The sequence below is a fragment of the Leptonychotes weddellii genome, chromosome 16 (genome assembly GCF_054177405.1).
Source record: "Leptonychotes weddellii isolate Sample4059 chromosome 16, ASM5417740v2, whole genome shotgun sequence".
Lineage (NCBI taxonomy): Eukaryota > Metazoa > Chordata > Mammalia > Carnivora > Phocidae > Leptonychotes > Leptonychotes weddellii.
This window is the reverse complement of record NC_138384.1, coordinates 788112-814325: the sequence shown is the minus strand read 5'-3', so window position 1 is coordinate 814325 and position 26214 is coordinate 788112. Positions and strand designations below refer to the sequence as shown.

Below are 26214 nucleotides of genomic sequence, written 5' to 3'. Positions count from 1 at the left end.
GCCCACGTCGTGCGGGGCACCATCCAGGGCGCTGGGGGTTCGGGCGAACGGGGTGAAGAGCTGGCCTCGTGGTGTTAGGTTCCAGCAGACAAGAGCAGGCCCACCCCGTTTCCACCGGTAAAGGGCTGGGTCACTTGAAGCCACCCCGGGGCAGGCCCTGTGCCTAGTGCCAAGGACACTGGCCTGTGGGACCGACCCGGGCCTGCTCTGACCAATATGACCGGACAGTCCCATGGATAGCTGCTGTGGCCCCTGACTGGCTTTGGCAAACGGGGGCACCTCTCCATCGCCGACACACGGCTTAGAGCCCCTGGCAGGTGACGGCAGGTTTGTGGAGGACTCACGTGGAAAGCCAGGCCTGGAAGGAGTGTGGGTGCCCGGGGCCCAAGAGGGGGCTTGGGGCTGTCACAGCAGCCTGGAGGTCTTGGATGGGAGGTGAAGGCAGAGGCCAGAGGCGGCATGCGTGTGCTGTCCCCGTTAAGCTCGGGCACAGGAGAGAATATTCTAGAAGTTAGCACGATGCTGTGATTGTCAGAGAGGCTGTGGGGGGACAAGACGGAGGGAAACCAGGCGAAAGAGAGAGAATCAGGAGCGGAGGGTGGAGAGGAGGGTCTCGGGGAAGCTTGCAAAGATGACAAAGAAAACGTGGGAACAGGGAAACGCTGCTGTCTGGGCCCTGGGAGGAAAGGTTGGCTCTTAGTTTAAAAGCTCCAAGGAGGACGGGTCTGTCGTCCCCTCGGGTGATGTTCGGTAGAATCCTGCAGGGCTAAGACGAGACCCTTTGAGGACGAGCCCAGGACCCCAGGTCACCACTCCTGGCGCCTGCGCCCTCGGGAAGCCCCTCAGACACAGGTGGTGTTACAGTGCTGTCTCAGCACTGGGGCTGAGGCCAGTGTGGCCCTCCCCTCGTCCCCCACGGCCAGTGAGGACGGCCATCGGTGGGATCGCCGCAGGGGCACCAGCTCCAAGGGCCTCGAGGGGCCAGGGCGCAGAGGCTGCTGGAAGACAGCAGAGAAGATGAGAAATCGGAAGCCCAGCAGTCCTGGTCTGGGAAGGGGCCTCTGGGATGGGGACAGGAGCCCCGTCATGGTGGAACAGCCATCTGGGAGAAAGGCTTCTGCAGAAACCTTGGTTTTCCTTCAGAGAAGGGCTGGCCCAGGGTGCATCCTCTGTACCTTCTCTCTTCCTGCCTGGAAGGCAGATGTGATGCTTGGAGGTGGTGCAGCCACTTTGCAGCCAGGAAGCCACGAGGAAGAGGATGGTGGAACAGGAAGAGCACAAAAGCCTGGTCCTTGCACCACCTGCTCCACTCGCCTCTGGGCTCTCGTCATGTGGACAAGAAGAGTTCACACTGCCGTCAGCGTCTCCGCTACTTGGCACCGCACACAACCCTACTGGACACAGGCTTGCCAGAGTTAGGAAATAAAAACACAGGATGCCCAGTTAAATTTGCTTTTCAGATTAACAGTGAATCATCTTTAGTATGCATGGGTCCCACCCTGTGTCTGGGACATGCTCATCCTCCACAGTTGATCTGAAGTTTGACTCTTAACTGCAGCTCTGTTCACGGATGAAGTCATGGCAGCCGGAGGGGTTTGAGGTCTCGTCGTGAGCAGGTGGTGGGAGCAGGTGTAGACCACGTCCGCTGTGCTCGGGGGCTGCCCTTGTTTTCATTCTGGCCTGGCGTCTCTAGCACTTTCTTAAACCTGCCGTCATGGGACGTGCAAAGAAGACTCGGAAAAGCCACATGACTCACAGGACCGAAGACAAGAGAGAGAGGGCAAGCAGTGGGATGTTCTCCTCGGACATTTTCACTGCATTTGACAGAAGTGTCAGTGGTCCATGGACTGCAGGGGGCGGCTGTCCCCCAGGGCTGGTGTGTGGCTGCTGACCCAGGACTTGAAGGGAAGGGGATTTCGAGTTTGCTCTGTGTGCCCAGGGCCGTCAGAAGCACCTTGTTGTGCGGGATGCAGAGGCCTCGTCTGCACTGAGCATGAAGCTTCTGTGAGGCATGGCCATGCCCGTGACATGCCCTGGAAGGGGCACCCAGGTCCCTGGACAGTGGCCTGCAGCCCAGGCCAGCCAGTGGGGCCAGAGGTCCACTTGAAAGGACTGAGAACCGACATCCAGGTTCTTGGGAACCACATTTCCAGGAGGGGCACTCGCTGAGCCCCGCAGAGCACCTTCCCCCACGTCTCCTCTGGCCCTGGGGGTGCTCAGCACGCCCCCAGTAGAGAGGACTGGCATTACCCCGGGAGGACATCCCTAGCGCCCTGCACCTGGGGGGTCACAGGGCCAACCCCTGGCCATTTCTGCACACAGACGTGGATGCTTTGGCTTGCTCTGGAGGTGAGCTCGGGGGCACACCCCCCATGTAACAAACCTGTGCCCACGCTGTGGTCCACGGAGGAGGAAAGAAAAAGAGCCTCCGTGCCCTCCTCCTCTGCCCTGACGCAAAGGCCACCGGAGGCCCCGGGTGCGGACACTGGCTGGGCAGGCAGGATGGGCACTGCGGCCAGCTCGCTCGACGGCACCCCTGGAGGCGAGGCCCAGGGCAGGAGGGAGGTCATGGGCCCCAGGCCCCGAATGCAGGGGTGAGGCACAGGGCGCCCCCAGCAAGGCCTCTGGTGAGGCCCCATGGCCTGCAGGACACGCACGGGAGGGTTGGCGGGAGCCCTGAGGCTGGAGTAAGTGTTCATCTCTTGCTATGGTTTTATTTTTTATTTTTTTAAGAAAATTATTTTTCCGTGGTGAAAGACAGAACGGAAAATTGCCCATTTTAACCATTTTGAGATGAATAATGCAGCAGCGGCGAGGGTCCTGACGATGCAGTGCAGCCCCCAGCCCCGTCTGGCTTCAGCGCAGAAGGGACCTGTTCCCATGACCTGTCATCCTGGTGCCTCTCGCCGCCTGCCACCGGGGACCCGTTCCTGTCTGTGGGTGGGCCTGCTCCTGGCGTCCCGTGCGTGCAACCACGTGGCAGGAGGCCTCGTGCCTGGCTGCTCGTTCTCAGCATCCCGGCTCCGCACTCTGCCTTCCCGGAGCCGCTCGCGGATGATGCTTCTAGAGCACCCAGGTCCCAGGCACCGTCCCGGCGGGGAAGCGACCGGCAAACGTCAGACCCTGGTGAGAACGGCCTCCCGCTGAATCCCGGAGGGTCTCGGCTCAGCCTGGCGCTGGCAGGGGTGGGTGGGCAGGCACAGGACTGGGTTCGAGGCCTGGCCCAGCCACAGAGGTGGTGAGGCTCCTCATCTGTCTGACCTCCCGTCTCCTCACACTGTGGGTGGAGGGCTGTCGGCCGGCAGGGGTCTCCGCAGAAACAAGAGGGACCTGTCTTCTAGGGAAAAGAAATGGAGAGCCTGACGGCCCCCCAGGCCCAACCCCTGCAACAGTGTCTACAGCCAGGGGGGGTCTTCAAAACCCGCGTGCACACGGCCAGACTATCCAGGCGCACCGGCAAGACAGCTGGAAGGCATCGGCGAGGTCCTCAAGTGCCACGTTGTTCCAGCAAGAGCGTGGGCCTGGGGTCTGCACATTGCTGTGGGTCACTTCACCTCTCCTGGCTGGAGTCCCACTTCACACCTCCCCTGCAGGGGAGTCTGACCACAGGCCTTTGTCTCTGGGCATAAAACCCAGCAAGGCTCCCTGCCTCCCGACCTTCCTCTGCTGGGAATAGCTGTCCCACACGGGTGAGAAGGCACCAAGGGGCCTCAGTCCTCTTGCTGCTGAGCAGGCTGCCAAGGGTCAGCGGCCCTCGGGGGGGTGTGCCTTTGTGGACTTTCTATTGATGTCCATTAGATCCCAGACTCTAGGTCAGGTGTTAACCTGTAGGAAATTGACAAGTTGCAAACCATTTTTGTTTCATAGAAAAGGCTGTGCTTTACTGACTCAGTATAATGTCTCAGGTGACATTCTGTTTCCACGGGATTTAAAACTGCCCATGTCCTCCCTTGAGTCACATTTGCCAACCTGCTGGTTTCTCATCAATGAGGGAGATGCGTCTTTGACACATGCTTCCTATATGTTCATATAAGAACATGTTCTTAACATATGTTTTTAAGTTTTTGAAAGGTGTACTTTGGATTTCCCTTCCTGCCTTCCTAATTTCTTCCTCTTCTGCCTGTCCATCCATCTACCCATCCACCTATCCACTCATCTACTCATCCATCCCTCCATCCACCATCTATCCACCCACCATCCATCTATCCATCCACCCATCCATCCATCTGTCCATCTATATCAGAATTGGAATTCCAAAGTGAGACAGTTGGGTCATTTAATAACATGCTTATTTGAATTGAAAGCTGACAGATAGCAGTCTGGGTGGAACGGCCCCCAGTGAAAACCAGTCCTGCCAATTTGGTTTTGTGGTGACTAATTCTGTGTGCTAAACCTGCAGCTTCAGAGTTTTCATGAAAATAGGCCCCAAGCACATATTCAGTATAAAATATACAATAAGCCAGACAACATGACCTTTGACTGTTTAAACAACAATGTTCAGGTTGGCACCTGGCACCTGGCACCATCATCAAGGGTCCCGTGTCTGATCGTTGGTTTAGAAGGGCGTTCTCGGTGCCACGTCTCTCCCCCTCCGCCCCCAGGCTGCAGTCTCACCTCCCCCACATTGCTGTGTTTCATACTGAGGTGGGCACACGCCTGCAGAGCAGAGGGTCTGTGGGACAGGTGTTTGCCCTCTGTGTGTTGTTCACTAGCGTGTGTCTCACACACGTCTGCACGAGGTCGGCTGCGGGTGTGAAGACCTGCTCTTCCCGCAACCCTGTGGCCGGGCTGTGGGATGTAGTAACCCTCACCTTTGCAAACCTCTCTAGTGGCCACGAGGTCACCGTTCTCCACCAAAAAAGAAGCAGCTCAAGGTTCTGCTTGTGTGACTGAGCTGGGTCAGGCCGATTTGTAAGAAATATCACCTTAAAGGGAACTTGGCTTTTTCAAAGCAATTTTAGGGGACATGCAGGCGAAAATAGTAAGAAACCATGGAGACACTGGGTTCAAGACTAGTCCCTGGCGTCCAGGATGGGACAGTTCCCTTCGCTACCGGGGGCTGCCGTGCTCTCTGTGCCACATGCATGTTCAGTCTCCTTCACAGAGACCAGAGGATGATGGGAAGTCGTTTCTGGGAGAGCTCGGTGCCCAGAAGCGCTGTGACGGCCACGCCCACCGTTTATGATGACACGCCTGCCCCCTGGTAGCCCTGCTGGTTGCTCGGGGGTCCCAGGCCTGCTCCCGTGGGCAGCGCTGCCAAGTCTCCCTGCCCTCTTCACGGGCTTGACGGGGCTGGACCCTCCGTCGTTCTGTTTCTGACCCCCCCCAGCCTGAGCCACGGCCCCCTCTGCAGTGCGGTGGGACCACGTGGGGGATGTCCTGGGGGCTCAGCGGCAACTGGGCAGACGCAGAAGTCCCTGCGAGCCTCTTCCTGCTGGAGGGTCTGAGGCATCTCCCTTCCCCGGCCACTCAGAGCAGCTTTCCCAGCGTCCTTGGAGGCCTCGTGCTCCCAGGCTGACACAGTTCAACACCCACACGACGCCAGGGTCTGCCGCCAGCCGACCTTCCTCCCGTGTGCTCGGCAGGAGAGGAGGCTGGCGGCGGGTGGGGAGGTTCCAGAGTGAGGGCCACCTTCCCGGCCTCCCCGCTTGCAGCTGGACAAGCCCCACGGCCTCAGGGGGACCGACCACTAAGCCCAAGCGAGGCACCCCCCACCCGCGCTCTGCCTCCTGCCTCGCCTCTCTGGCCGGTGCTGGTTCCCACACATGAGAAACCTCCAGAAGCCACAGCCAGCCACGACCTCCAGAAACATCCACGCCGTTGCTGGACTCTCGCACTGTACGGAAAGCCTTTACCTGCGGGAGCTGGGAGGCAGTCTCCCTCCAGCCGCACCCGAAGCCCGGCCTGGGCTCCTGCAGCCAGAGAGAGCTCAGCCAGCTGCCCGCACCCACGTCACATCATCGCGGAGGGAAGATTGGGAAAGAATACATCGACCATGATACTTTCATATAACAATGTAAAAGACCAAAAATCACAGTGTGTCTGGGAAGGACACATACAGATAAACATAGTCCCTTGGATGGTTGCAGCCTCGAGGCGCTAAGGGCTGACGTGTTCTTGCCCCGTGTTACAGAGGAGGATACGAGAAGGCAGTGGGGGTCCAGCAGCTCGATCCAGATGCCCCTGGGGCTGGCTGAGGGGGTCCTGCCCCCACACCCGGCCTGAAGCAGCTGGTGGCTGGGGCAGCCTCCGGGGGCAGCCACGGCACCTGTGATAATTCATTTTTGCAGAGAAGCGGAGGGGAAGGACAGGCTCTTCAACGAGGCGCGGAGGACCCCGAAGGCTCTTGGTGACATGCGTGTCAACTATTTCATAACTTAAGTGAAAGGGAGGCCACGGACACGAGCGAGGAGTGTGGTGGAGGCCCAGGCGCCACGAACGGGTCGGACCGGTCCCTCCCAGCCCCCGGGTCCACGGACTCCGAGCAGCCTGCCTGTGGACGGGGGCCACATGTGGAATGTTCTGTGTTCCCACAGCCAGAGCAAAGGAGGAGAAAAAAGCCAGTGCAATTGGCTTTAATGCTGTTTTGTTAAATCTGATCACTTGCACAGGTATTCAAAGTTAAAAATCATTAAGGTATTTTGCACCCGATTTTTGCACAAAGACTTTGAAAGCCGGCGCCAGGGTGGCTCGGGTTGGGGGTGCACTGAGGCTCAGCGGGGCCCTGTGCTGAGAGGCAAGGCCGCACTGTCCTCATCCTCGGGTGGAGGGCTGAGCGGCAGGGCTGTGGGTCCAGCTGTCTCTGGGTGGCCCCGGGAGGGAGGGCCGGTGGGAAGCACCTGGCAGTTTCGGTTTCCGACAGGAAGCAGCCTGCTCCTATCTCCCTCGCCCCAGCTGCACCCTCTGCCCCAAACCTCTGGGTGGCAGCCCCTCCCGGAGAGCCCCCAGGTGGGGACAGCCCCTCTGGCTGCAGACAAGGAAGCCTGGCTGGGGGGCCGGGGCCAAGCAGAGCCCCTTGAGGTCTCCCGGGCCTCCCAGCCCTTGGGAGTATGAGGCCCCTGGGGGCCATGAAGGCAGAGAGGGGCTCTGACTTGCACTTTTTGTCACCTGTCTGTCACCTGCTTTTAGGATGTGTGGTCCCAACCTTGATGTAGAGAATGTTGTGGTGGTAGAGGGGCAGGACCAGGCTTGACGTCTGTCTGTCTATCCATGTGTGCAGGCCTGGGCTGAACATCAGGACAATGCCCTCCACGCAGGGCCCTGGGAGGGAAGTGGCAGAAAGCAGGGGCTGCTGAGGGCGGTCAGCGGCAGGGAAGAGGCCAACTGCTGCCCGTCTGGGCTCCGACTCTGAGCTCCAGGCTTGAGCGTTGGGGTCCCCTGCCCTGGCCGACAGAGCCCTGCACACACTGGGGGCTGGGACCCTTAGGTCTCATCTCTTAGTAAGGGAGCCCAGCTGTGAGGAAACCCCAGCGCCCAGCCCTGGAGCAGAGGGGCCCCGTCTCTGAGGAAACCCCAAGTCTCACACGGGGATGTTCAGGGCTGTGTCGGGCTGGCCTCACTGGCCTGGGATCTGAGGCCATGGGAGCTTGCGGTGAGGGGCACAGCTGGGGGGACAATGGGCAGAGGTCCCTCCTGCTCCTCCCGCTGGCCCTCCCTCCCACTCAGCTCTCCCTCGTAGGCTCTGCGAAGTCGGGGCTTTCCACAACACTCAAAATGCACCCCAACTTGGGAGGAAAGGAGGAAGCTCTGGGAGCCACAGGGTGGGGAAAATTGCCCAGTTCCTTCTCCACTGTACTGTCTCTCAGCTGCCCCAAGTGGCCTTTGAGGGAAGGGTCTGCAGGGGGTCACGGGCAAGCTCCCGGGAGGCAGTGACCATGGGGACCTGGGGGAAAGAGGGGTGTCTGGCCCCGGGGCTGGACGCTGTGCTGGAGCCGTCCCTCACCAGGCACCTCGGCCTCTCTGGGGGCTGCCTGTCGTCCCCACGTCACAGATGGAGACAGGCCTGTGGGGTTAGGGGGTTACCAGCCTGGCCCTCCCACTGCAGCCATGGTCTCACTGACCCGCTGCCTCACGGCTGAGCAGGTGACATCAGGGAATCCAGGCCATGCGGGTCAGAGCACAGACCCCCGCCCAGGCCACATGCTCAGAGCAGCCTCCTCTGAATGGCTTGCGTCCCTCTCCTGAGCCTCCTCACCCTGTACCTTCGTCCTTCTTCACAGGACCCGTGAGGCTCCTCGGGCCCAAGAGAGGGGCACGGCCAGCGTGGGCGCCAGGCCCTCGGGTTCCCTCCCCTCCCCTGGGCTGAGGGCACCACGGACAAGGCCACGTCATTAGAGTAAGGACTGTGGTGGGGCTGGGCTCCGCCGTCGGCCCTGTGTGTCAGACCTGCATGCTCATCTGTACCTCTGTCCCCTCCAGGCGGCAAGCCCCGAGTGGGCAGGTGGCCCCACACTGCTTCCTCTCAGAAAGGGACCCTTTCCCACACCCAGCCCTCCGAGAGCCGCACCAGAGGTCCACACCCTTCTCCAACCCTCAGCTGCAGGGAGTGGCGCTCAAAACCACTTTGAACACTTTGGTGGTGGGCAGTGATAACCCAGGGCCATGGTCGGCACTTTCAAAGGGCTCCCCAGCAGCAGCCAGCAGAGAGGGCTTCCCTGGAGGGGCCCTGGGCTGGGCGGGCAGCCCTGTCTCCATCAGCTGGGACTCACGGGATCCAGGTGTCAGCTGCACCTGCTCTGGGATCCCTGGGGTGGAGTGAGCGGATCCCACCGCGGGCTCAGAGAGGGTCCAGCTGGGGGCATGGGATGCTGGGCGAAGCTTTCATACCTGGAGTGGTAGATGCAAAAGGGATCTCTTTCTTGAGGTCCCACCTTGGGGCCCTGCCTAGGACGTGCTGTGTGACCTTGAGCAGGTTTCCTGACCTCTCCGATCTGTGTCCTCATCTTACAATCAGGCTGATGACGCCTTGAAGGCTGGCTGGGGGAAGCCGCACGCAGGCCCAGGAAGGAGTCTGGAGTAGATTTTCCCAACCTGCCCCATCTGCCTGTCCCCTCCAGCAGCCTGCGGAACAACAGCAGGGGCCAGCTCCCATGTCCCTGTTCTCAGGGCTTGCTGCCGCCAGTGATAAGCGGGTGAGGTCCCCAGCGCTGTGTCCCAAGGAGAGTGTCAGGCCCACTTGGGAGACCTGCGCTGCCCCAGGGACAGGCCTCCTGGGGCTCCCCCCCTCCCCACCGGTGGATTGCTGAGCCCCCAGCGATGCCAACCAGGCCCTCCCATCAGAAGTAGAGGTGGCCCCACCCGGGGACGGGTCTGCCCAAGTTCTCCCAGATGCCAGTCCCGGTTGGTGAGCCCACGTGGGCACCACACCTGATTCCTCCTGACCCACCAGCGCTGCTGCTGGGGAAGGGGTTTGCACACCTCTGACCAGGGCCCTGGGCCCTGTGGCCAAGTGGGTGCTGGGAGCAGCGGCCAGGAAGAGTGGGGGCCATTCCTCGCTCCCATGGTCTGCTGCCTGGTACTGTCCATACTGAGACTTCTCAGGCTGCAAGGGAGGGGACTGTAGACCCCCCAGGGACACCCTCTGGCTAGGAGAGGCCGCCAGGGTCTAGCAGGAGCCACCCCATCCTTGTCCCCATCGCCTGGGAGGAAGCTGAGGCCCGTGTGGACACGCTTTTGGGAGTTTCCATCGCTGGCCACCTGGCCCCACCTCGGACTCAACTCTAGATTCTGAGCTGGTCCCCAGATCTGGAAGGCTTGACCTTGCCAGGTTGGGGCTAGAGGTGGACACAGCTGAGGGGGCTCAGGGGGGCTCCAGAAGCCCTCATGGTCTCAGCCAAAGCAGCCCTCTCCGTGGACCAGCTCTTAGGCTGACCTGTGACCCAGACCCCCTGCTTGCCACTTTGGGGAGGTGGGGGAGGGGAAGGGTCTCTCCCAGGCTCATTTGGTGGTGCCGAGTGACCTGTCCAGCTCCTACCATCTCCAGGAGGCTTAGACGCCAGGTGCCCCCAATAACTGGCCACGGGCTCTGCAGGTGTGGGTGCCCTCCAGGTCCATCTCTGAACACTTCCCCTTGGGGCCCAAAGGGTCAGCCCCCAGGTCCAACTCTGGGCCCTGGCCCTCTTGCTGTGTGGCCCCAGCAAGTCACCCTCTGCTCGGGGCCTCAGTTCCTGTCATGACAGATTTGGGATCTTGAGAGCAACACAGTCCCCGCGGGAGCGGCGGCGGTGGCAGGCACACGCAGTGTGCGGGGTGGCTGACCCTCCCCCAGGCAGGGGACGCGTGGACTCACATCAAGTGCTGAGCACCCTGTGAGCCAGCTGCCGTGGGCACCGGGGGGGCCTGCAGTGAGCAGGGAGCGGAGCCAGCTCGCCGGTGCCACTGGGGAGAGAGACGATAGATAAATACGGAGACCCAGGAAATGCCGGCTTTGTCTGTTGCAGTAAATGGAAGGGGGGAAACACAGCGGGAGGGGGGGTGAGGAGGGAGCAGGGCAGATGCCTGAGGGAAACGGCCTCAAGGTGGGGGGGAGGATGGCACATGGAAAGGCCCGGGGGCTGGAAGGACAAGCGTGAGGGTGGGAGGCCAGGCGGAAAGGGGAGAAGCCCTCGGAGGGCATGCATGCAGGTGTGATGTGATCCAGCTCAGTGTTTCACAGGCTCCCTCTTGCAAACGACAATGACAAAGCAGCTCAGCAAAGTGTCACGAGAAGTGTCCCCACTGATGCCCGCCTCCATCGTGGGCAGCTGTCCGGCGATCGCCCCAGGGGGTTTGCCCACCCCGGCTGCGCACGTGGAACATGCGCGTGGCGCTTTAATAACGAGAATTTCACCAGCACCCACTGCAGTCTGACCTCTGGCCCCATAACAACGGCTACGAGTGACCCGGAGTCCACGGGCACTTCGGCCAGCCTGCAGGTCCCCCCGGGGGTGGGTGGCACTCGGAGAGGCCTCTCTTCTCCCCGGGAGCTACCCCCTGCCCTCTCCCCTCCCTTGGCTAGCAGCAACTGAGGCCTCATCCAGAGCAGATGTCTCTGGGGAAGAGCACTGGAGGGAGAGTCCTGGCTTAGTTGTAAGCAGCTCTGGCCTCTCCCTGGGGCCACTCTTCCTGGCTGCCCCTCCCCCGGGCAACTGTCGCCACGGAAGTGAAAGTGCGTGAGAAAGCCCCACACAGCTGGGTGCTGAGCCAGGTTAACACTACGCCTCTCTTTTCAGGCAAGATACCTTGAGAAGTGAAAGCCTTCTTTGCCTCCTCCAGCTGCCCCCTGGGGGCCGCTTCCTCCAGGAAGCTCTCCTGCATCACACCCGCCCTGCAGCTCCGGCTTCCTGGACTCAGATTCAGGGTTCAGCGGATGGGGAGGACGTGGCTGGTTGGCGTCCTCCTGCCAGTTTGCCCCAGGAAGCTGTGGCATGGGGCTGGCACAGGGAAGGGACAGGCACGTTTCAGCAAGAAGGGAAGGTCCCAGGGGAAGAACGCTCCACATTTACTGCAGGAGGGAGGGAGCCCTGCTTTCCCCAGGGAAGCAGAGTCTCCCCTCCACAGGCTTCCTCTTTGTCCTGACATGAGCCTCGGGGGATCGGGGGCTTGGCACGTGGAACCAGCCTTCTGGTTCAGCCACTGAGTCCAGAGCTCCTCTGCCCTGCGTGTGCCCTGCTCCCGTGCTCTGCGCCCTGGAGGACCGTCCGGGGGCCTTGGGAGATGCTGGGACAGAGACGTGGGTGTGTGACTCCTGAGACTTCCCAACAGCCCCGCTCCTCTCCCTCTCCTGGGCTCTCTCCCCGCTCCTTTCCCTCAGGCCAGGGGAGGTCAGCTCTCAGACCTTTGTTTAACCTGTGACCTTGACAAATGGTTCCTCATCAAACTGCCCATTCTCCGTCCCTTCCTGGTCCTGCTGGATCCCTGCCAGGACCGACCGATCTGGCAGAGGCTCTGGGACTGGCTGCCTTCCCCAAACAGGCCCTACATCCATCTGCAGGGGCAGCAGAGCCACGTTCTATCACACCCTTGCTCTTGCCTGCTGGGTGCCCCTTGGAACGTCGGTATCTTTTTCTGAGATGGGGAGTCACCGTGTCACGCGGGGCTTGGCAGGCCCTGAGCCACAATCTTGATCTAGGAGCCCCCAGCGCTGTGTTCGGGGGGAGCAGGAGGTGGGGGATAAGGTCACCTTGGGTCTTGGGAGGCCTGAGTGGAGGGAAAGGCCCCGCGGGGTGTGGGCCGAGAAGGGACAGAAGGCCATCCTTCATGTGGCGACAGGATAGACCATACCCAGCAGCAAAGTTGCTAACGGTGCTTTGTGCACAGACGTAGGTGCATGGTCGTGGCCATGTCACAGGTCAGGCGGCCCGAGGGGCTCGGCCCTGGGCCCTCACTGCAGAGAGGGCCTCATGCACGCTCCCACCCAGATGCCCCGGGCCTCCCTGTGTGGGTCTGCCAGTGTCCCACCGTCCCCGCAAGCATGGCCAGACACCGTGGCTGAGTGAGAAGTGGGGATGGTGGGGGTTGGGCCAGGGATAGCCTTGCTCCCCTGGAGGCCCTGGGCCTCCCTTGCAGCTGGAGGCCCTAGGCCCAAGCCCTGACCATGGGCTACGGCAGAGGGGGACTCTGGGCACCTTTCCCCCAGTCTGCTGCCTTGATGCAGATGGGACAGTTGGAGATCTGGTCACCTGCATTGGGGGGCCCCCAATCCAATGACAAGCGTCCTTCTAAGAAGAGGAGAGGACCTAGGAGAGGACAGCGGCAGAGGCTGGAGGCACGTGGCCACAGCGGGAGCCCCAGGAGCCTCCGCAGGGTGCGCGGCCCTGCCCACGCCTTGATTTTGGACTTCTGGCCTCCAGGACTGGGAGGGAATAGACTTCTTCTCTAAGCCACCTGGTTTAGGTAATTTGGTATAGCGGTCGCAGGAAACTGATAGAGCGGGGAAGGGCTTGCCAGCAGAGAACGTGCCAGAGAAGAGCCTATGGTCCCGGAGAGGGGACAGTGAGGATGGGGGATGGGAGGGCATGATGGGGCGGATGAGCCCGTGCCCTGAACCCGCCCACCCGGGGATCTCGAGCTAGGCCAGCTCCAGCTCAGGATGGCACCGGCCGTGGGGTCTTGCCCACACCTGCGAACATCCCAGCCTACGATTGCTTGGATTCCTCCATGGACGGGATGCTCATTACCTCCCTGGTCACACTCAAGCTGCAACCTGCCACCTGGACCCCACCTTGTCCCTTTCCAGTGACACAAAACAGGCCTGACTCAGTTTTTCCCCAGGCCGGTCATGGTAAGCTGCCCTCCGGCCTCCTCTGCTTTGGGGTACATCAGAGGGCTTCCAATGCTTCCGTCCCGGCCCCTGTGCCAGGTGTCCTGGCTCCCGCCTCCTGTTCTGCAGGGGGTACAGCAGCCTGACCTCAGTTTCCCCATCCACAAAGTGCGCTGCTGGAACCAGAGTCTGTGCATGGCTCCTAGTACATACAGTCGGCACCTAATAAATTCGAGCGAAGTAAACACTCCTCTAAAGGGGGTCGCTCCTCCCACTACGCAGTCGGGTCCACCACCACGCAGGGTCCTGACAGATCCTGGACCTCGGCCGCCAGCAGGGCTGGGGGGCCCCAGGTCCCCGGCGAGGCTGCTCAGGGGCCCCCAGTGCCCGGCAGTGGGACCTGGTGGCCAGAGGCGCAAAGTTGTCCGCTCCACCCCCAGCGCCCGCCTCGCGCCAAGCGGCGTTCAGAGGTGTTTGCTCTCTGACAGAAGATGTTACTGTCTGTTCTGTCCATAGTTTGGAGCCACTTCATGTGTTTTAGAGGTCTCCAAGGTTTTCATGGACTCAGGGTGCCTGTGGGCCCCGGAAACTGCAAGGTCGTGCTGTGCTGCCCACAGGCCTGTCCCCCAGACCCTCAGGCCCCCAAAGGCTCCCCCGGCCGGGCCCCACCTGCTGCTCCCAGCATCGCAGACCCCCAGGCGCCTGGGGCGGCCTAGGGGCACGATGTCCCCCAGCACGGCTGTGGCCATCGCGCGGGGCCAGCCAGGAGATTAAGGGAAGACACAGTGTGAGCTCCTACAAGTCAGGGCATCTCAGGGCTGGGACTCCTGTGCCCACGGAAGCCCCCAGCCCGACGCACTCGCCAAGTACCCAAGGCTCCGTGAAGCCCGCCGAGTGAGCAGTGAGCTCGGGATGCACAGAGACCATGGGGTCAATAAACTGGCAGCTGGAATTCTGCATCAGAGGTCCACCCAGACGATCTGCTCTGGGTGCCTGCAGCCTAACCAACGCCGTGGTGACGTGAGCACAGCCGTGTTCCTTGACACCTCCTGGCCCCAAATTCCTTCCACAGGTTAGCCCCACCCCATCCGAACAGAACGGCCTTCAGCAGCTCTCATGCACGCCCCCAGCTGCCTTCTCCCCCATTAGCCTCCAACAGGCCATTAGGGATCCGCTGGACAGGATTTGACACATGGGGAAACTGAGGCCCCGGCGAGGAAGGGCTGGTCTGAAGGCACCGTGGCAGGTGGCAGAACCAGGCTGCTGGTTCCAGGACAGTGGGGGCCGCCCCAGGAAGGGAGGGGAACTTGACAGGACCAGAGCCCCTGGCCAGCCTGAGGGGCGGGGGGACCATGTCCAGGGCCAGCGACCTGGCACCTCCTTCTGGGTATCTTCAAATCACCCACCTTGGTAGAAGCCAATGGCGCACTCATTATTGTGTGTCAAGGTGGGCTTCTACACAGCTGTGTTCTGGTCTGAAAGGTCAGGTGACTGATGGAGCCCCGGGTCAGGGGCTGGCCCTCGGGCCCCTGGACAGCAGCAGGGTGGGGAAAGAGGTCTCTGCAGAGGTGATGGGGACACGCCTGGGTCAGGGTGTCAGGAGCCCACCTGGACTCTGGACATGGCTGCGTCAGTGGGACTTGGGGCTACGAGCTCTGGAAGGTTCCAAAGGCTCCCTGGAGCGTCGCCACATGGCGTGGGCTGGGGAGTGGGGCTGCCTGCTTATAGGCCCCCTGAGGCTTGGGATGAGGTCCTATGAGGCCCCCAGGGACTTTGCAGGGGGGGTCAGGGGGTGTCAACGAGGCCTCCTCCTGGAGCCAGCAGCCCAGGGGGAGGGTGAAAGGCCTGGGTCCTCCCTGCCCCCCCATTTCCCTCTGACAGAGGCTCCAAAGGGCAGGAGTCTTGGCAGAGCTTGCTTAACGGTGGGTACTGGGGTTGAATCCTGGACCATCACTCGATCCTGCGGCCCTGGGCCAGGCCCTCTTCCCTGGGGCCTCAGTGTCCTTGTCCCATCCCTAAGTCCTAGTGTCCTCCCAGGAGGAGGACTCTGGGTACCTCCCACCTGTCTGCACACCACCTTTCTCACCAACTCCTGGGACCCTGCCCGCGGAGACAGAGCCCACTCCCTCCTAGATGGGCCTGAGGGGGCCACCGCCACTGCCTCAGGGTGGGGCCCCCACAGCCGGCCTGGCACCTGCCAGGTCCTCCCAGGGCCACCTGTCCCAGCTGTGTGGGACTCGCCCTGGGGGAGGCTGTGTCGGTGTTTGAGGTGAGTCAACATGGCTGGCTCGTGCTGTCAACAGAGCCAGGCAGGCGGCAGCTTGGAGATGTCACGCTCTGGCCACCTGCTCCTGCCGCCCCCCACGCCCCACCCGCCATCCCCTTACCTGGGCCGCCCTTCCTGGGACCCCGGGGCACTGAGCAGCTGGTGGACGCCGGGAGCCCGCTGTCCAGCAAGGGGGACGCCTGGGACATGGGTCTGCAGGTGGGTGTGGGAGACAATCCTCGTGCTGGGTGAGAGGTGGGCCGCCTTCCGGGGGCCAAGGACGGCGGTGCGTGCCCCTCCTGACCTCGTGGGGCCTGGAGGGAAAGACCAGGGGCCACAGCCAGCCTGGCTCTCTCGCAGCCCGAGGCCTCTGCCCCCCGGACAGCTCCGGGCCTTCTAGCGGCCGCTGCCCGCCAGCCTGGGGAAGGGGCGGGAAGCTGCAGGGGCTCATGTGATGCAGGGCGGGCCTGGGGAGGCGCCGTGGGGGAGGTCTCCCTGCAGCCCACAGACGAGCACGCAGCTGTGTGGCCCTGATAGCGCGGCTGGGGGCCGGGGAGGCAGCATGCAGCTGTGCCCACCGCTTCCTCAACAGGAACCATCTGGGCCCGGCCCTGCCCGGCCTTCCCTCACGGCCATTCCGGTCTGACTTCCAACAACTTCCTCCTGCCGCCAGCCCGGTGACACCCCACCCACCTGCAGTCCGGACGGCTGGAGCACTGGGCATGTTTCCTCGAGCAGGGCTGGGGGGGACAGTGGCCATCCGGGAGGAGCCCCCAGCCCCACATGCCCCATGCACCTGTCCCCGCACCCCCCAAGCTTGCGCCCAGCCCTGCCTGCAGCCTGGGGTGCTTTATTCCTCTCGTCCCTGCCCTGTCCTCAGCCAGACTTTCCCCAGAGCCCACCTTTCTGGGGCCACTTCCCTGAGCATTGCCCTGCCCCCCAGTCAGACTAGGCGGTGCACCCTGACCAGCCACCCCCCAGTCCCCTGGGCTCTCCCTCGGCTGCCCGGAGCCTCCAGGAAGGACCACTGCAGGGCAGGCAAAGACGCCCCTCTCTGTGCTTGGCCTCCTGGCTGGGGGCTCCTTGGAGATCCTTCCCCACTTCCAGACGGGTGCCTTGGGAGAAGAGTGGCCAAATTCTTTGGGATGTGCTGAGGGAATTGCAGATGTTCCCCCAGTCTGAGGGATTCCAGAAACCGTGTCAGAGTTCTCTGTGACCATTCAGACCCCCTGTGTCCTGGAGCCCCCTCCCCACTGGGCACTCAGCAAAGAAGGTGCCAGGTCCATCATAGGCACTAAAAAGGCCACGTACTGAAGGCCGTGGTGGGACAGCCGCAGGAGAGCAAGCGGCCTCATGGAGGAGACAGCATGGCCCATGCCCCTGCCCTGGCCAGCGGGCAGCCCTCTTGGGGACCCAATCACGGCTGCAGGCTCAGTGGCCTCACGTCGGCAGGTGTGTGGCCGGCCAACCCAGGGCTGGCCACAGGATTCTGTGCTGTGCTGATCGACTAGCACTGAATCTGTGGGTAATGTCTGCACGTGGTAAGTCCTCAAGTCGTGCAGAAGGGGGTCAGCCCTGAGTGAGACCCCTCCCCCACGGTGTTTCCTGCCGACGGTCTCCAGGGCCCACTGTTGTCACAGAGGTTTCAGTAGGGGTCCATCTGGAGTTGGTGCAGGAACAAGACCCTGCTTGTTCCTGGGAGCGGCTGCCCCATGTGTGTCAGCCCCGCAAGGTGGGCTGCCCCCCACCCCCAGGGTTCAGGGGGAAAGGAGGGTCCTGTGAGCCAGGGGCCGGTCCCTGCGCCTCACCTTTGTCCTCACGGCTCCTCCTCGCTTCCTGCACTCTGACTCTGGGTGGGACTGAGGGTCCGAGGGCCAACCTGGATGCCCCTCCCTGGCTGGTCTCCTCCTTGGAGTAGGGTGGTGATGGCAGGGCCCCAGGGCCCGGCCTGTTTGCAGGGGAGGGCCCTGCCCATGGCCTGCCCCTCAGTCAGCACTCCTGTCAGTACCTTGTCCTTGTTGCTGCTTTCTAGGCCGCACACGGTGAGGCCCTCTGAGCTGGTGGGAAGAGAGACTTGGGGGCAGAGACCCCAGTGGAGGCAGCAGGTCAGCACCCGGGTGGGGCAGCCCCCACCCCCAGGTCAGGCAGATGTTCAGGGCTCACACCTGCAGGGAGCACCCCCCATAGATGGGACACTTCCACTTTCGGGAAGAGGCCTCCTGTCTGGCCTGCTTTTCTAGTCAGCAAGGCTCTTGGGGGATGGGCTGGAAGGAGTAGAAAGTCACCCAGAGTAGGGGGTAGGGACTGCCCTGGCCCTTGGTGGCCACCTTGGGGGCACCTGCCCACACCCGGCCTGCCCCTCCCTGGCCAGGCAGTTGGTGCTTGTGGGGAAGCAGACGTTGGCTGTGGCTTTCAGAGCTGGGAGATAAGGAGCCAAGGAGGAAGTGGCTGCAGCAGGAGGGGGTGCAAGAGGGGGTGGGGTGCCGGGCCTGCCCATGCTGGTCCTGTGCGGCTCCCTCCAGAGACCACTGCCGTCTGACCTGTCCTCCTTCCCTCCCTCCCTTACAAGTCCCTATGGGGCCACATGAGGGTTACACAGGTGCCCTGCTTTCTGGGAACCTACAAGAGACAATGAATCAATAAGTCCTCAATAGATGTGGCCCATGGGGCAGTCAAGGGAGGTGATTGGGAAGCTGTGTCTGAGGGATCAATTAGGAGCTGCCCCTGGGGATGTTGGGGGAGAGCATTCCATGTAAAGGGGCTCTGAGGTAGTCTTACCTCCAGGCTTTCAGGAATCTGTAGGATGACCAGAGAGCTAGAGGGAGGCTAGTGGGGGACTGTGAAGGAGATGACACTGAATGGGGATGGCCAGGGAACCTGTTAGGCTGAATGTCTTATTTCTGCCTCCTCTTCTAGCATGTAGGAGCCCCCGTGACTGCTGGGTGAATGGATGGATGGATGGGTGGATGGATGTATGGATGAATTGGTGGATGAATGGATGATGAGTGGAGGGATGGATGGATGAATGGACGAATGGATGGATGGATGAATGGATGATGAGTGGATGGATGGATGAATAGATGATGAGTGGATGGATGGGTGAGTGGATGATGAGTGAATGGATGAGTGAATGGATGGGTGAATGGATGAGTGGATGGATGGGTGAATGGATGGTGAATGGATGGATAGGTGAGTGGATGAGTGGATGTTTGAGTGGATGGGTGGATGCATGATGAATGGATGGATGAGTGGATGGATGGATGGGTGGATGGATGGATGGATGGGTGAGTGGATGGATGGATGGGTGAATGGATGGTAGATGGATGGATGGATGAGTGGATGGATGGGTGAATGGATGGATGCGTGAATAGATGGTGGATGGATGAGTGAGTGGATGAGTGGATATTTGAGTGGATGGGTGGATGGATGAGTGAGTGGATGAGTGGATGTTTGAGTGGATGGGTGGATGGATGATGAGTGGATAGATGAGTGGTTGGATGGATGGGTGGGTGGATGGATGGATGGATGGGTGAGTGGATGGGTGAATGGATGGTGGGTGGATGGATGCATAGATCAATGGATGATGACTGGATGGATGGACGGGTGGATGGATGGATGGATGGGTGAGTGGATGGATGGATGAGTGGATGAATGGATGTTTGAGAGGATGGGTGGATCAGTGGAAACATGATTCTATGCAAATCTCACATCAGTCTGCTTTACAGAGGAGGGACTGGGCCCACAAAGGTGATGTCCTCAGTCACAAGCCCCCAAAATAGAGATATAAGTCACAAGAGGATATAAGCCCCAGAATAGGTCAGACAGGGGGTATGAGCAGCTCCACGTGAACTAAGCAGGGCCAGCACTCTCTAGCCCAGAGCCCAGACGGCTTATTCAGGGCAGAACAGACGAGGCCACCCCAGGACTAAAAGCCCCGGCCACCACTGCCCAGCTCAGGGTGCCACTGAGCAAACCCAGAGCACTAGGAAGTTACCATGTACTCGGCTGGGTAGATACATGGAAACTCTGCACATATGGGCAGGGCTTCAGGGATTCCCGGCTGCAGTTAGTTTATGGTGCAGCTCCTGGGGGCGGGGAGGGCAGCTCTGCTGGAGCCCACCCTGGAAACAGCCCAGGAGCAGGCTGATCCTGAACCACCAGCCTCAGCCCTCCTGGTGCCACAGGCCCCTTTGGTGGTGAAACCAAAATAATGGCCCTTTTCTCAAAATACAGAAGTAGTCATGCCCACCTCCAACAGGGCGAGTTACCCCTAGGAAGCTCTTCCTAAACTGAGCCCAGCCCATCTTTCTGCATGCTGAGATGTGTGAGAACACAAATGCTTTCATAGAATTAAAAAGGAAACCCATTATATTCAAATGTAGTTGCCAAAATGTTAAAAAAAAAATTTCCAATACATGTGCTTCTTCATTCAACCATGAGTTTGAAGTAGTGATGAGCGTGAACTGCATTCTGAAACGTGATGGGACTTATCAGGCAGAACCCTATGAAGTCCCCGCTATCGTACCATGGCTTAGGAACACGGCAGGTGCACCGGGCCCTGCTGGTGCTGAAGTCCCCGGCATGGCTCCATGCCTACGTTCATGCTAAGTTTTGGGTAGAGGTTAGTGGACTCCAGATGTAATTTTTTTTCCTATACAAGTCCATGGACCCCCCTGATTTCTAAGTAAAGACCTGCTGTTCTAGCTCATCTTGAAGACCCCTCCCATGCACTGTGTCGGCCAGGGCCCTCCAGCCTTGGTGAACCCACCACAGTGAGGCTTCTGGAGTCAGGGACCTCAAGGGTCACCCCCACATTAGCTATTTTTGCTGGGTGCCCTTGGGGTTCAATTTCCTCACCTGGAAAATAAGAGGACCGTGGTATCCACCACACAGGTTGTGGTGAGGAGTCAATGGAACAATTCACATACAGATCCTGCTCCGTCACGGTTGGTGGTGGTCCCCATGAGCCCCCCACACTGGGAAGGGCCCACTCAGGGCAAGGCTAGAATAGTCATGCCCACCTCCAACAGGGCAAGTTATCCCTAGGAAGCTCTTCCTATGCTGAGCGCAGCTGATCTTTCTGCGTGCTGAGCCAAAGCCCCTGTCCAGAACAGCCCTTTGGAAGAGAAGGATTTTCTCTGTTGCCCACAGCACCTGTCGCCTCCCCGCCAGGTGTCTGCAGCAGCCTCCACCTCCCCCGAGCACCATGGCTCCCAGCCCTCCCACACCACAGCAGAAAGATCTGCCCAAACCACACTGTGGTCACCCCACTCCTCCTCCTAAACCTTCAGCAGCTGCCCTTTGCCCCAAGATCTGGCCAGGCGCCAGAGGTGACCCAGGAGACCCCCATGCTCTGCCCCTCTCCTCTCGATGTAAGCCTCTCCCATTTGGAGCTGCTTCTCTCCCCACGGTGCCTCTATCACCCCCAGGCTTCCCCCCCTCCACCCACAGACTCTAGCCTCACCTTACGCCCTACACACCCCTCAGAGCCCTCAGGCAGCGCCCGTCTTGTGCTCCCGCAGCCCCTGGAGACTGCAGCATCAGGGCCTGGCATTCTGGTTGCTGTGGGCCAGTCCCCCTGCCCCGGGCTGGGACCCACTCTTCTTGGGGATGGCTGTGTTACCTAGCACGCAGCCCCGGGCTCCAGCCAAGCCTGCTGGATGGGCGAGTGAGTGCACAAGCCAATGTCTGCATGCCTGCCCCCTGCCCTCGTCTGTAACTTCCCCGGTACGCATCCCTCCCTCTCCTGCCCTCAGGACTCTGCTCTGGGGCTCTGCTCCACACACAGCTCCGAGGGACTCAGCAAGAATGGCCAGCTCTCCTCACCGCCCTCCCCGCTGACTCCCAGCTCTCGGGCTGGTTCACGGGAAGTGGATCACTGGGTCCAGGACCCCGGGTTGGTTGGTGTGCTAAGACGGGGGCTGCTCCAGGCCCAGCTGCTCAGGGCAGGCCTCGGGAGCTTGGATCATGGCAGAGGGTGTCCCCAACGCTGGGGGGGCATGGCTCATGGCCTGTGCCAGGACGACATGGGCTGCCTGAGGCTGGCAGCCTGGCAGGCTCACTGTGTGAAGTGGGCTCAATGAGCAAGACGGGGGCTTTGGGGCTGAGCCCCAGAAAGGGCAGAGTCTGAGGAAGGGTGTGATGCTCGAGTGAGAGAATGACCACCGAATCCCCTGGTGAGACTGGAACCAGTCACATCCGGCCACGAGGCTCAGAGAGGTCACGCTGCCAGCCAGGGCGCCGGGGGGCCGGGGTTTGGGACCCAGGGTGGATCCAGGTGAGGCCCAGAGGGTGGCCAGAAGCACAGAGTGGAGGGTCCTGCTGCGAGGAGGCCCCCCACGTTCCCCAGTCTGGGTCCCTCTGCTCCTCGCCCCCTCCCAGCCCCTCCAGGAGCATTAAGCCCAAGCAAGGCGGCCCGTTCCACGGAGGAGCAAATGGAGCTTGGGGGCGGGGGGAGGGGAAGCCAGCCACAGACGGAAGACTGTCGCCCCTGCATGACCTGGCACTCCTAGGGGACAGGTACCCGCCTGCCGCCGCCCGCCTCAGAGCGGCACCTTTGGGTCCTGGGGTGCTGCCCACCCTGCTCCCTTGAGCGGCCATGCTGCAGATGGGGAAAACCCGCTCTCCGGGGCCACTTTCCCTTTGAGGAGCCCCAGGTGGAGGGTGGTGAGTCACCTCGCCGGGCCCCTGTCCTGGGTCCCGGTTTCTCTCTGACTCTCCGGGCTGAGCCGCCCTGCCTGCACAGAGGCCTGCATCCGGCCCCCCACCTCAGCAAAGGGCTCTAACCAAGCCCACAAGGCCATGAGGCTAGGCTCAGCTGGCCTGGGCACCGTGTGTCCCAGGAGAAAGGCCCTTCTTTGGCGCATGCAGGCCATTTTTCCTGTTTGCCCTTTTTTTCCTCCTCTCCATCCTGCCTTGGGTTTGGCAACAGCTTAAAAGAGGAGGAGATTGGCTCTGGTAGACCGACAAACCGTCTAGAATCTTCCAGAACATTCTACCCATAGAGCTTGGAGCCTGGGAACTACGTAAACCCTGCCAAAGGAGAGCACCAACATGAGGAAAATAAGCTGGTAAGTGGTACGTGATGGGTGGGGTCAGGTGGAATTGAGATGCATCATGGCCAGGCCCTCCGAGCTGAGGGACCAACAGTTTGCCTTCGCAGGGACAGCCCCCAAGACTGGGGAAAGGCTTCGCAGGGGACCCCGAGTGAAGGGTCCTTGCCAGGGGGCTATTTCAGACAGCTGTGGGGCTGGGGGGCATGGAGGCCTGGCCAGAAGGAGGCTCTTCCAGGTGCCTGGAATCCTGGGGACGAGAGGCACCGAGGCCTGACCTTCTGCAAAGCGCCACGTTGCAGACGCTGGTTGTTTTGAAGAGGCCACGTGATCCCAACCACGTCTGTGTGGACATCCCTGTGGTTCTGTCACATGGAAATGATCTTCCCTTGGATTGTTGTAGAAATTGGCTTGTGTCCATCAGGAAAGAATCTTTGTATATTTTACATTCTATCTCCTTTTTAGAAGTTTAAGTTCATATTAATATTTTTTCCCAAACAATGCAAGTTTAGAGACCATAACACACAGGTGCACCACCATCCACCCTCACTGAGACGGCAGCATTTTAGACGTCAGATCTTCTAATTTTAAGGAATAAAACTTCACAGCAGAAGGGGGCCCGGCCATCCCACCGTAGGCAGCGTGTCCTGAACCTGGCGTTTCTGTGTCCCGGGGACGCTCCTTGCTCCCTCTGGGAGTCGGCAGCGGTGGCCGTGGCCTGAGCCTGCCCCGGCTGTGTGCTCCTCTTGTGTGGGCTGTGGTTTGGAGGTTGGTTGTGTTGCCCTCAAGGTTCTAGTTCACTGGGACCAGAGCAGGTCACTTACATGATGCCTTCAGTCCCCCTCTGCCATCACTTACATGATGCCTTCAATCCCAAACTTCTCTTGCTGAAATTCAAACTCCTACAGCAGCCTTTCTGCAGGCAGCCACTCCCTGGACCGTGGGGCACGGGGTGCTGACGTCCCTGCGTTCCCGGCCACCCCGCCTTGGGTACACCGGCCTGGCTCACCTCCGAGCCTCTCCTCCTGCGGCTCCCATGGCCCCAAATCACCACCCCCTGCTCTGCACTTGTTCACTCCAAACCCCAGACACCCCAGGGCTCGAAGCAGAAGCGCCAGGGAGGAGTGCAGGCCCCCAGCCCGCAGCATCAGTATCCCTTGCTAACGTGTCAGAAATTCTCACCCCTTGGGAACTGCCGAATCACACACCTGGATCTCTTCCCACCCATTTCTTCTGATTCTTTTGGGGGAATTCTTCCCCCAGGAGGGTGCAGTCATGCTACCCACTCCGACCATCAAAGGCGAAGGCCCATGACCCAGGGCAGCCTGTGGGATGGATCCACAGACATGGCTGAGTTCGCGTTCCTCCAGGTAGGGCTGTGATGGGCTGACTTTGAAGTTGCCGTGGCCGCTGTGCCTGGAAGGGCAGAGACCAGGAGAGCAGAAGCCCGATGAGACAACGTTGCTGAGTCCCTGGATACAGCCATGCCTGAAACCTTCCTGTGTGCCAGTGTTCCAGGCACTCCAACTTCCCTAGGTTGAGCTAGTTTGAATTATGTTCTGGATGTGGCCACTAGGGCAGCCCCGACCGACGGGTCTCATACCACAGTAAGAAGCATCTATTCACATGTCTGTTTATTTCTGTGTCCCGGCCACTTCTCAGAGGTTCTGTGCACTTCCCCAGCCCTGCCTGACCTTGGCTCAACTTTGTCGCATTTCCTGTCCACAGGACCTGAGGCCGGCAGAATGCTTCTGCCCTTGTCATGCCCTGATGCCCCCACAGTGGGAGGCAGCCACTCCTGTAGGGTCAAGACGTGGCAGGGGGTCCTATGAGGTCAGCAGCAGGACGCCGACGTTGTCCCAGTCATGCCTGCAGGGGTGGGGGCCTCCCTGCTACAGATGACCAGACCCCCCCCCACTTTACACCCTCAGGGGTCCCTGAGGCACCCTCCCTGACCAAGGAGGCACTGAGCTCAGAGCACACCCGGATGCTCCGTGTCGGGTGGGACACAGGGTCTTCTCAGGAGAAAAAGAAGATCATGGAGGAGGGGGGAGGGGAAGACTCGGGGGGGGGCGGGGACAAAACCTGGCTTACTCACTCCCTTTCCCCACATTATCAGAGTATGACCAGGTTGTCATTCAGCCATCTGGAAGCTGGCTCTGGCCTTAAGTGGCCTTCTAGCTGACTCCTCCCCCATGTCTAGGGACCCCTCCAGCCCCCTCTCTGGCTTCTCCAAGCTCACCCAGTGCCCAGGAAGTTTGGGTGCTGCACCCTGGGGAAGGGGCCTTGGGATCCATGGCAGGGAATATGGGGGTCCTGGGGCACCAGAACCCCCAGGATGGCTGCAGTTGCCTTCATAAACCCCAATCCTCTGGGGTCTCCAGAGGGTCACAGGTGTGTGCTGGGGGAGGGGCAGGACCAGGATTCTAAGCGGGGGTGGGGTGGGGGGTGGGGGGCGCAGTCTCAGACCTCATCTGCTGCCACACTGCCCCTACTCTGGTCTCGTCACTGTTCCATGCACAGGCCAGGCCCGGGGCCCAAGGGCCTTGGCACGATGGCTGTCCCCACCGAGAGTGCCCCTCCGCCATGCACCCACAGCTCATCGTCCTCCCTTCCCAGACCACCCTGTCCTCTCAGCCCCCTCCCCCACCCCGCTTGGTTTTTCTCAAATACCAGGTGTCACTTTCTGATGTGATCAACAGTTTACTTACTAATTTTGTGCATTACCTGTCCCTTCACTAGAAGGTCGGCTCCACGGGGCCAGATTTTTGTTTGTTTTAAATAGACGATTTTTTAGAGCAGTTTTAGGTTCACAGCAAAACTGAGAGGAAGGCAGTTCCCACGTGCCCTCGGCCCACACCCCCAGCCGCTCAGTGCATTAGTGACAGTCGGTGAGCCTGCTCGGACACCTGTCATCACCCAGAAGCCTCAGCTTACCTGCGGGTCACACTTGGGGCTGCACATTCTGTGGGTTTGGACCCACGTGTGAAGATGGGGAGTATTTTCACTGCCCTGAGACCCCCTGTGCTCCCTGCTCGTCCCTCCCCTCAGCCCGGGGCGACCACGGTCCTCTTGCCTCTTCCAGGTGGTTGGACTCATACTGCACGCAGCCTTCCCGATTGGCTCCTCCGGGTCTTTCCGTGGCTTGTCAGCTCGTTCTCTCATCCAGGGTGTGGACGGGCCACAGCTTACTTATCCATCAGCTGCTCAAGGGCACTGGGCTGCTTCCAGGTTCAGCCGTTGTGAATAAAGCCGCTGTAGACATCACGTGCAGGATTGCGCGTCCGAACCTCCTCCTCTTCGAGGGACAGCAGTGAGAGTGGGTCAAGGCCACCCCAACAGCCTCATTTTAATCTAATCACCGCTGTAAAGACCTTATCTGCGGAGTGCTTGGGTGGCTCAGTTGGTTGGGTGTCTGTCGTCATCTTAGGGTCCAGGGATGGAGCCCCACGTCGGGCTCCCTGCTCAGGGGGGACCCTGCTTCTCCCTCTCCCTCTGCCGTTCCCCCTGCTCGTGCTCTCTCTCTCTCTAATAAATAAATAAATCTTAAAAAAAGAAGATACTGGGGTCAGGGCTTCAACATAGGGGTTTTGTGGGAACACGTCTCACCCCATAGCACTCTTCCCCTGATCCTTTAGACAGAGTGTGGCCCTGCT

The 26214-nt window shown here is 60.6% G+C and overlaps 1 protein-coding gene across 2 annotated transcripts in view; it reads right to left on the bottom strand.

Moving 5' to 3' along the window:
* The window catches only part of CBFA2T3 (CBFA2/RUNX1 partner transcriptional co-repressor 3), a 79990-nt gene extending 63953 nt beyond the window's left edge, over positions 1-16037 (bottom strand). For both annotated transcript variants that reach the window (XM_081806219.1, XM_081806220.1), the window contains exon 1: positions 15628-16037. In XM_081806219.1, coding sequence (XP_081662345.1) covers positions 15628-15715 — 88 coding nt within the window. In that variant the 5' untranslated portion in view covers positions 15716-16037. The remainder of the gene's footprint in view (positions 1-15627) is intronic.
* Between the last annotated feature and the right edge of the window lie 10177 nt (positions 16038-26214).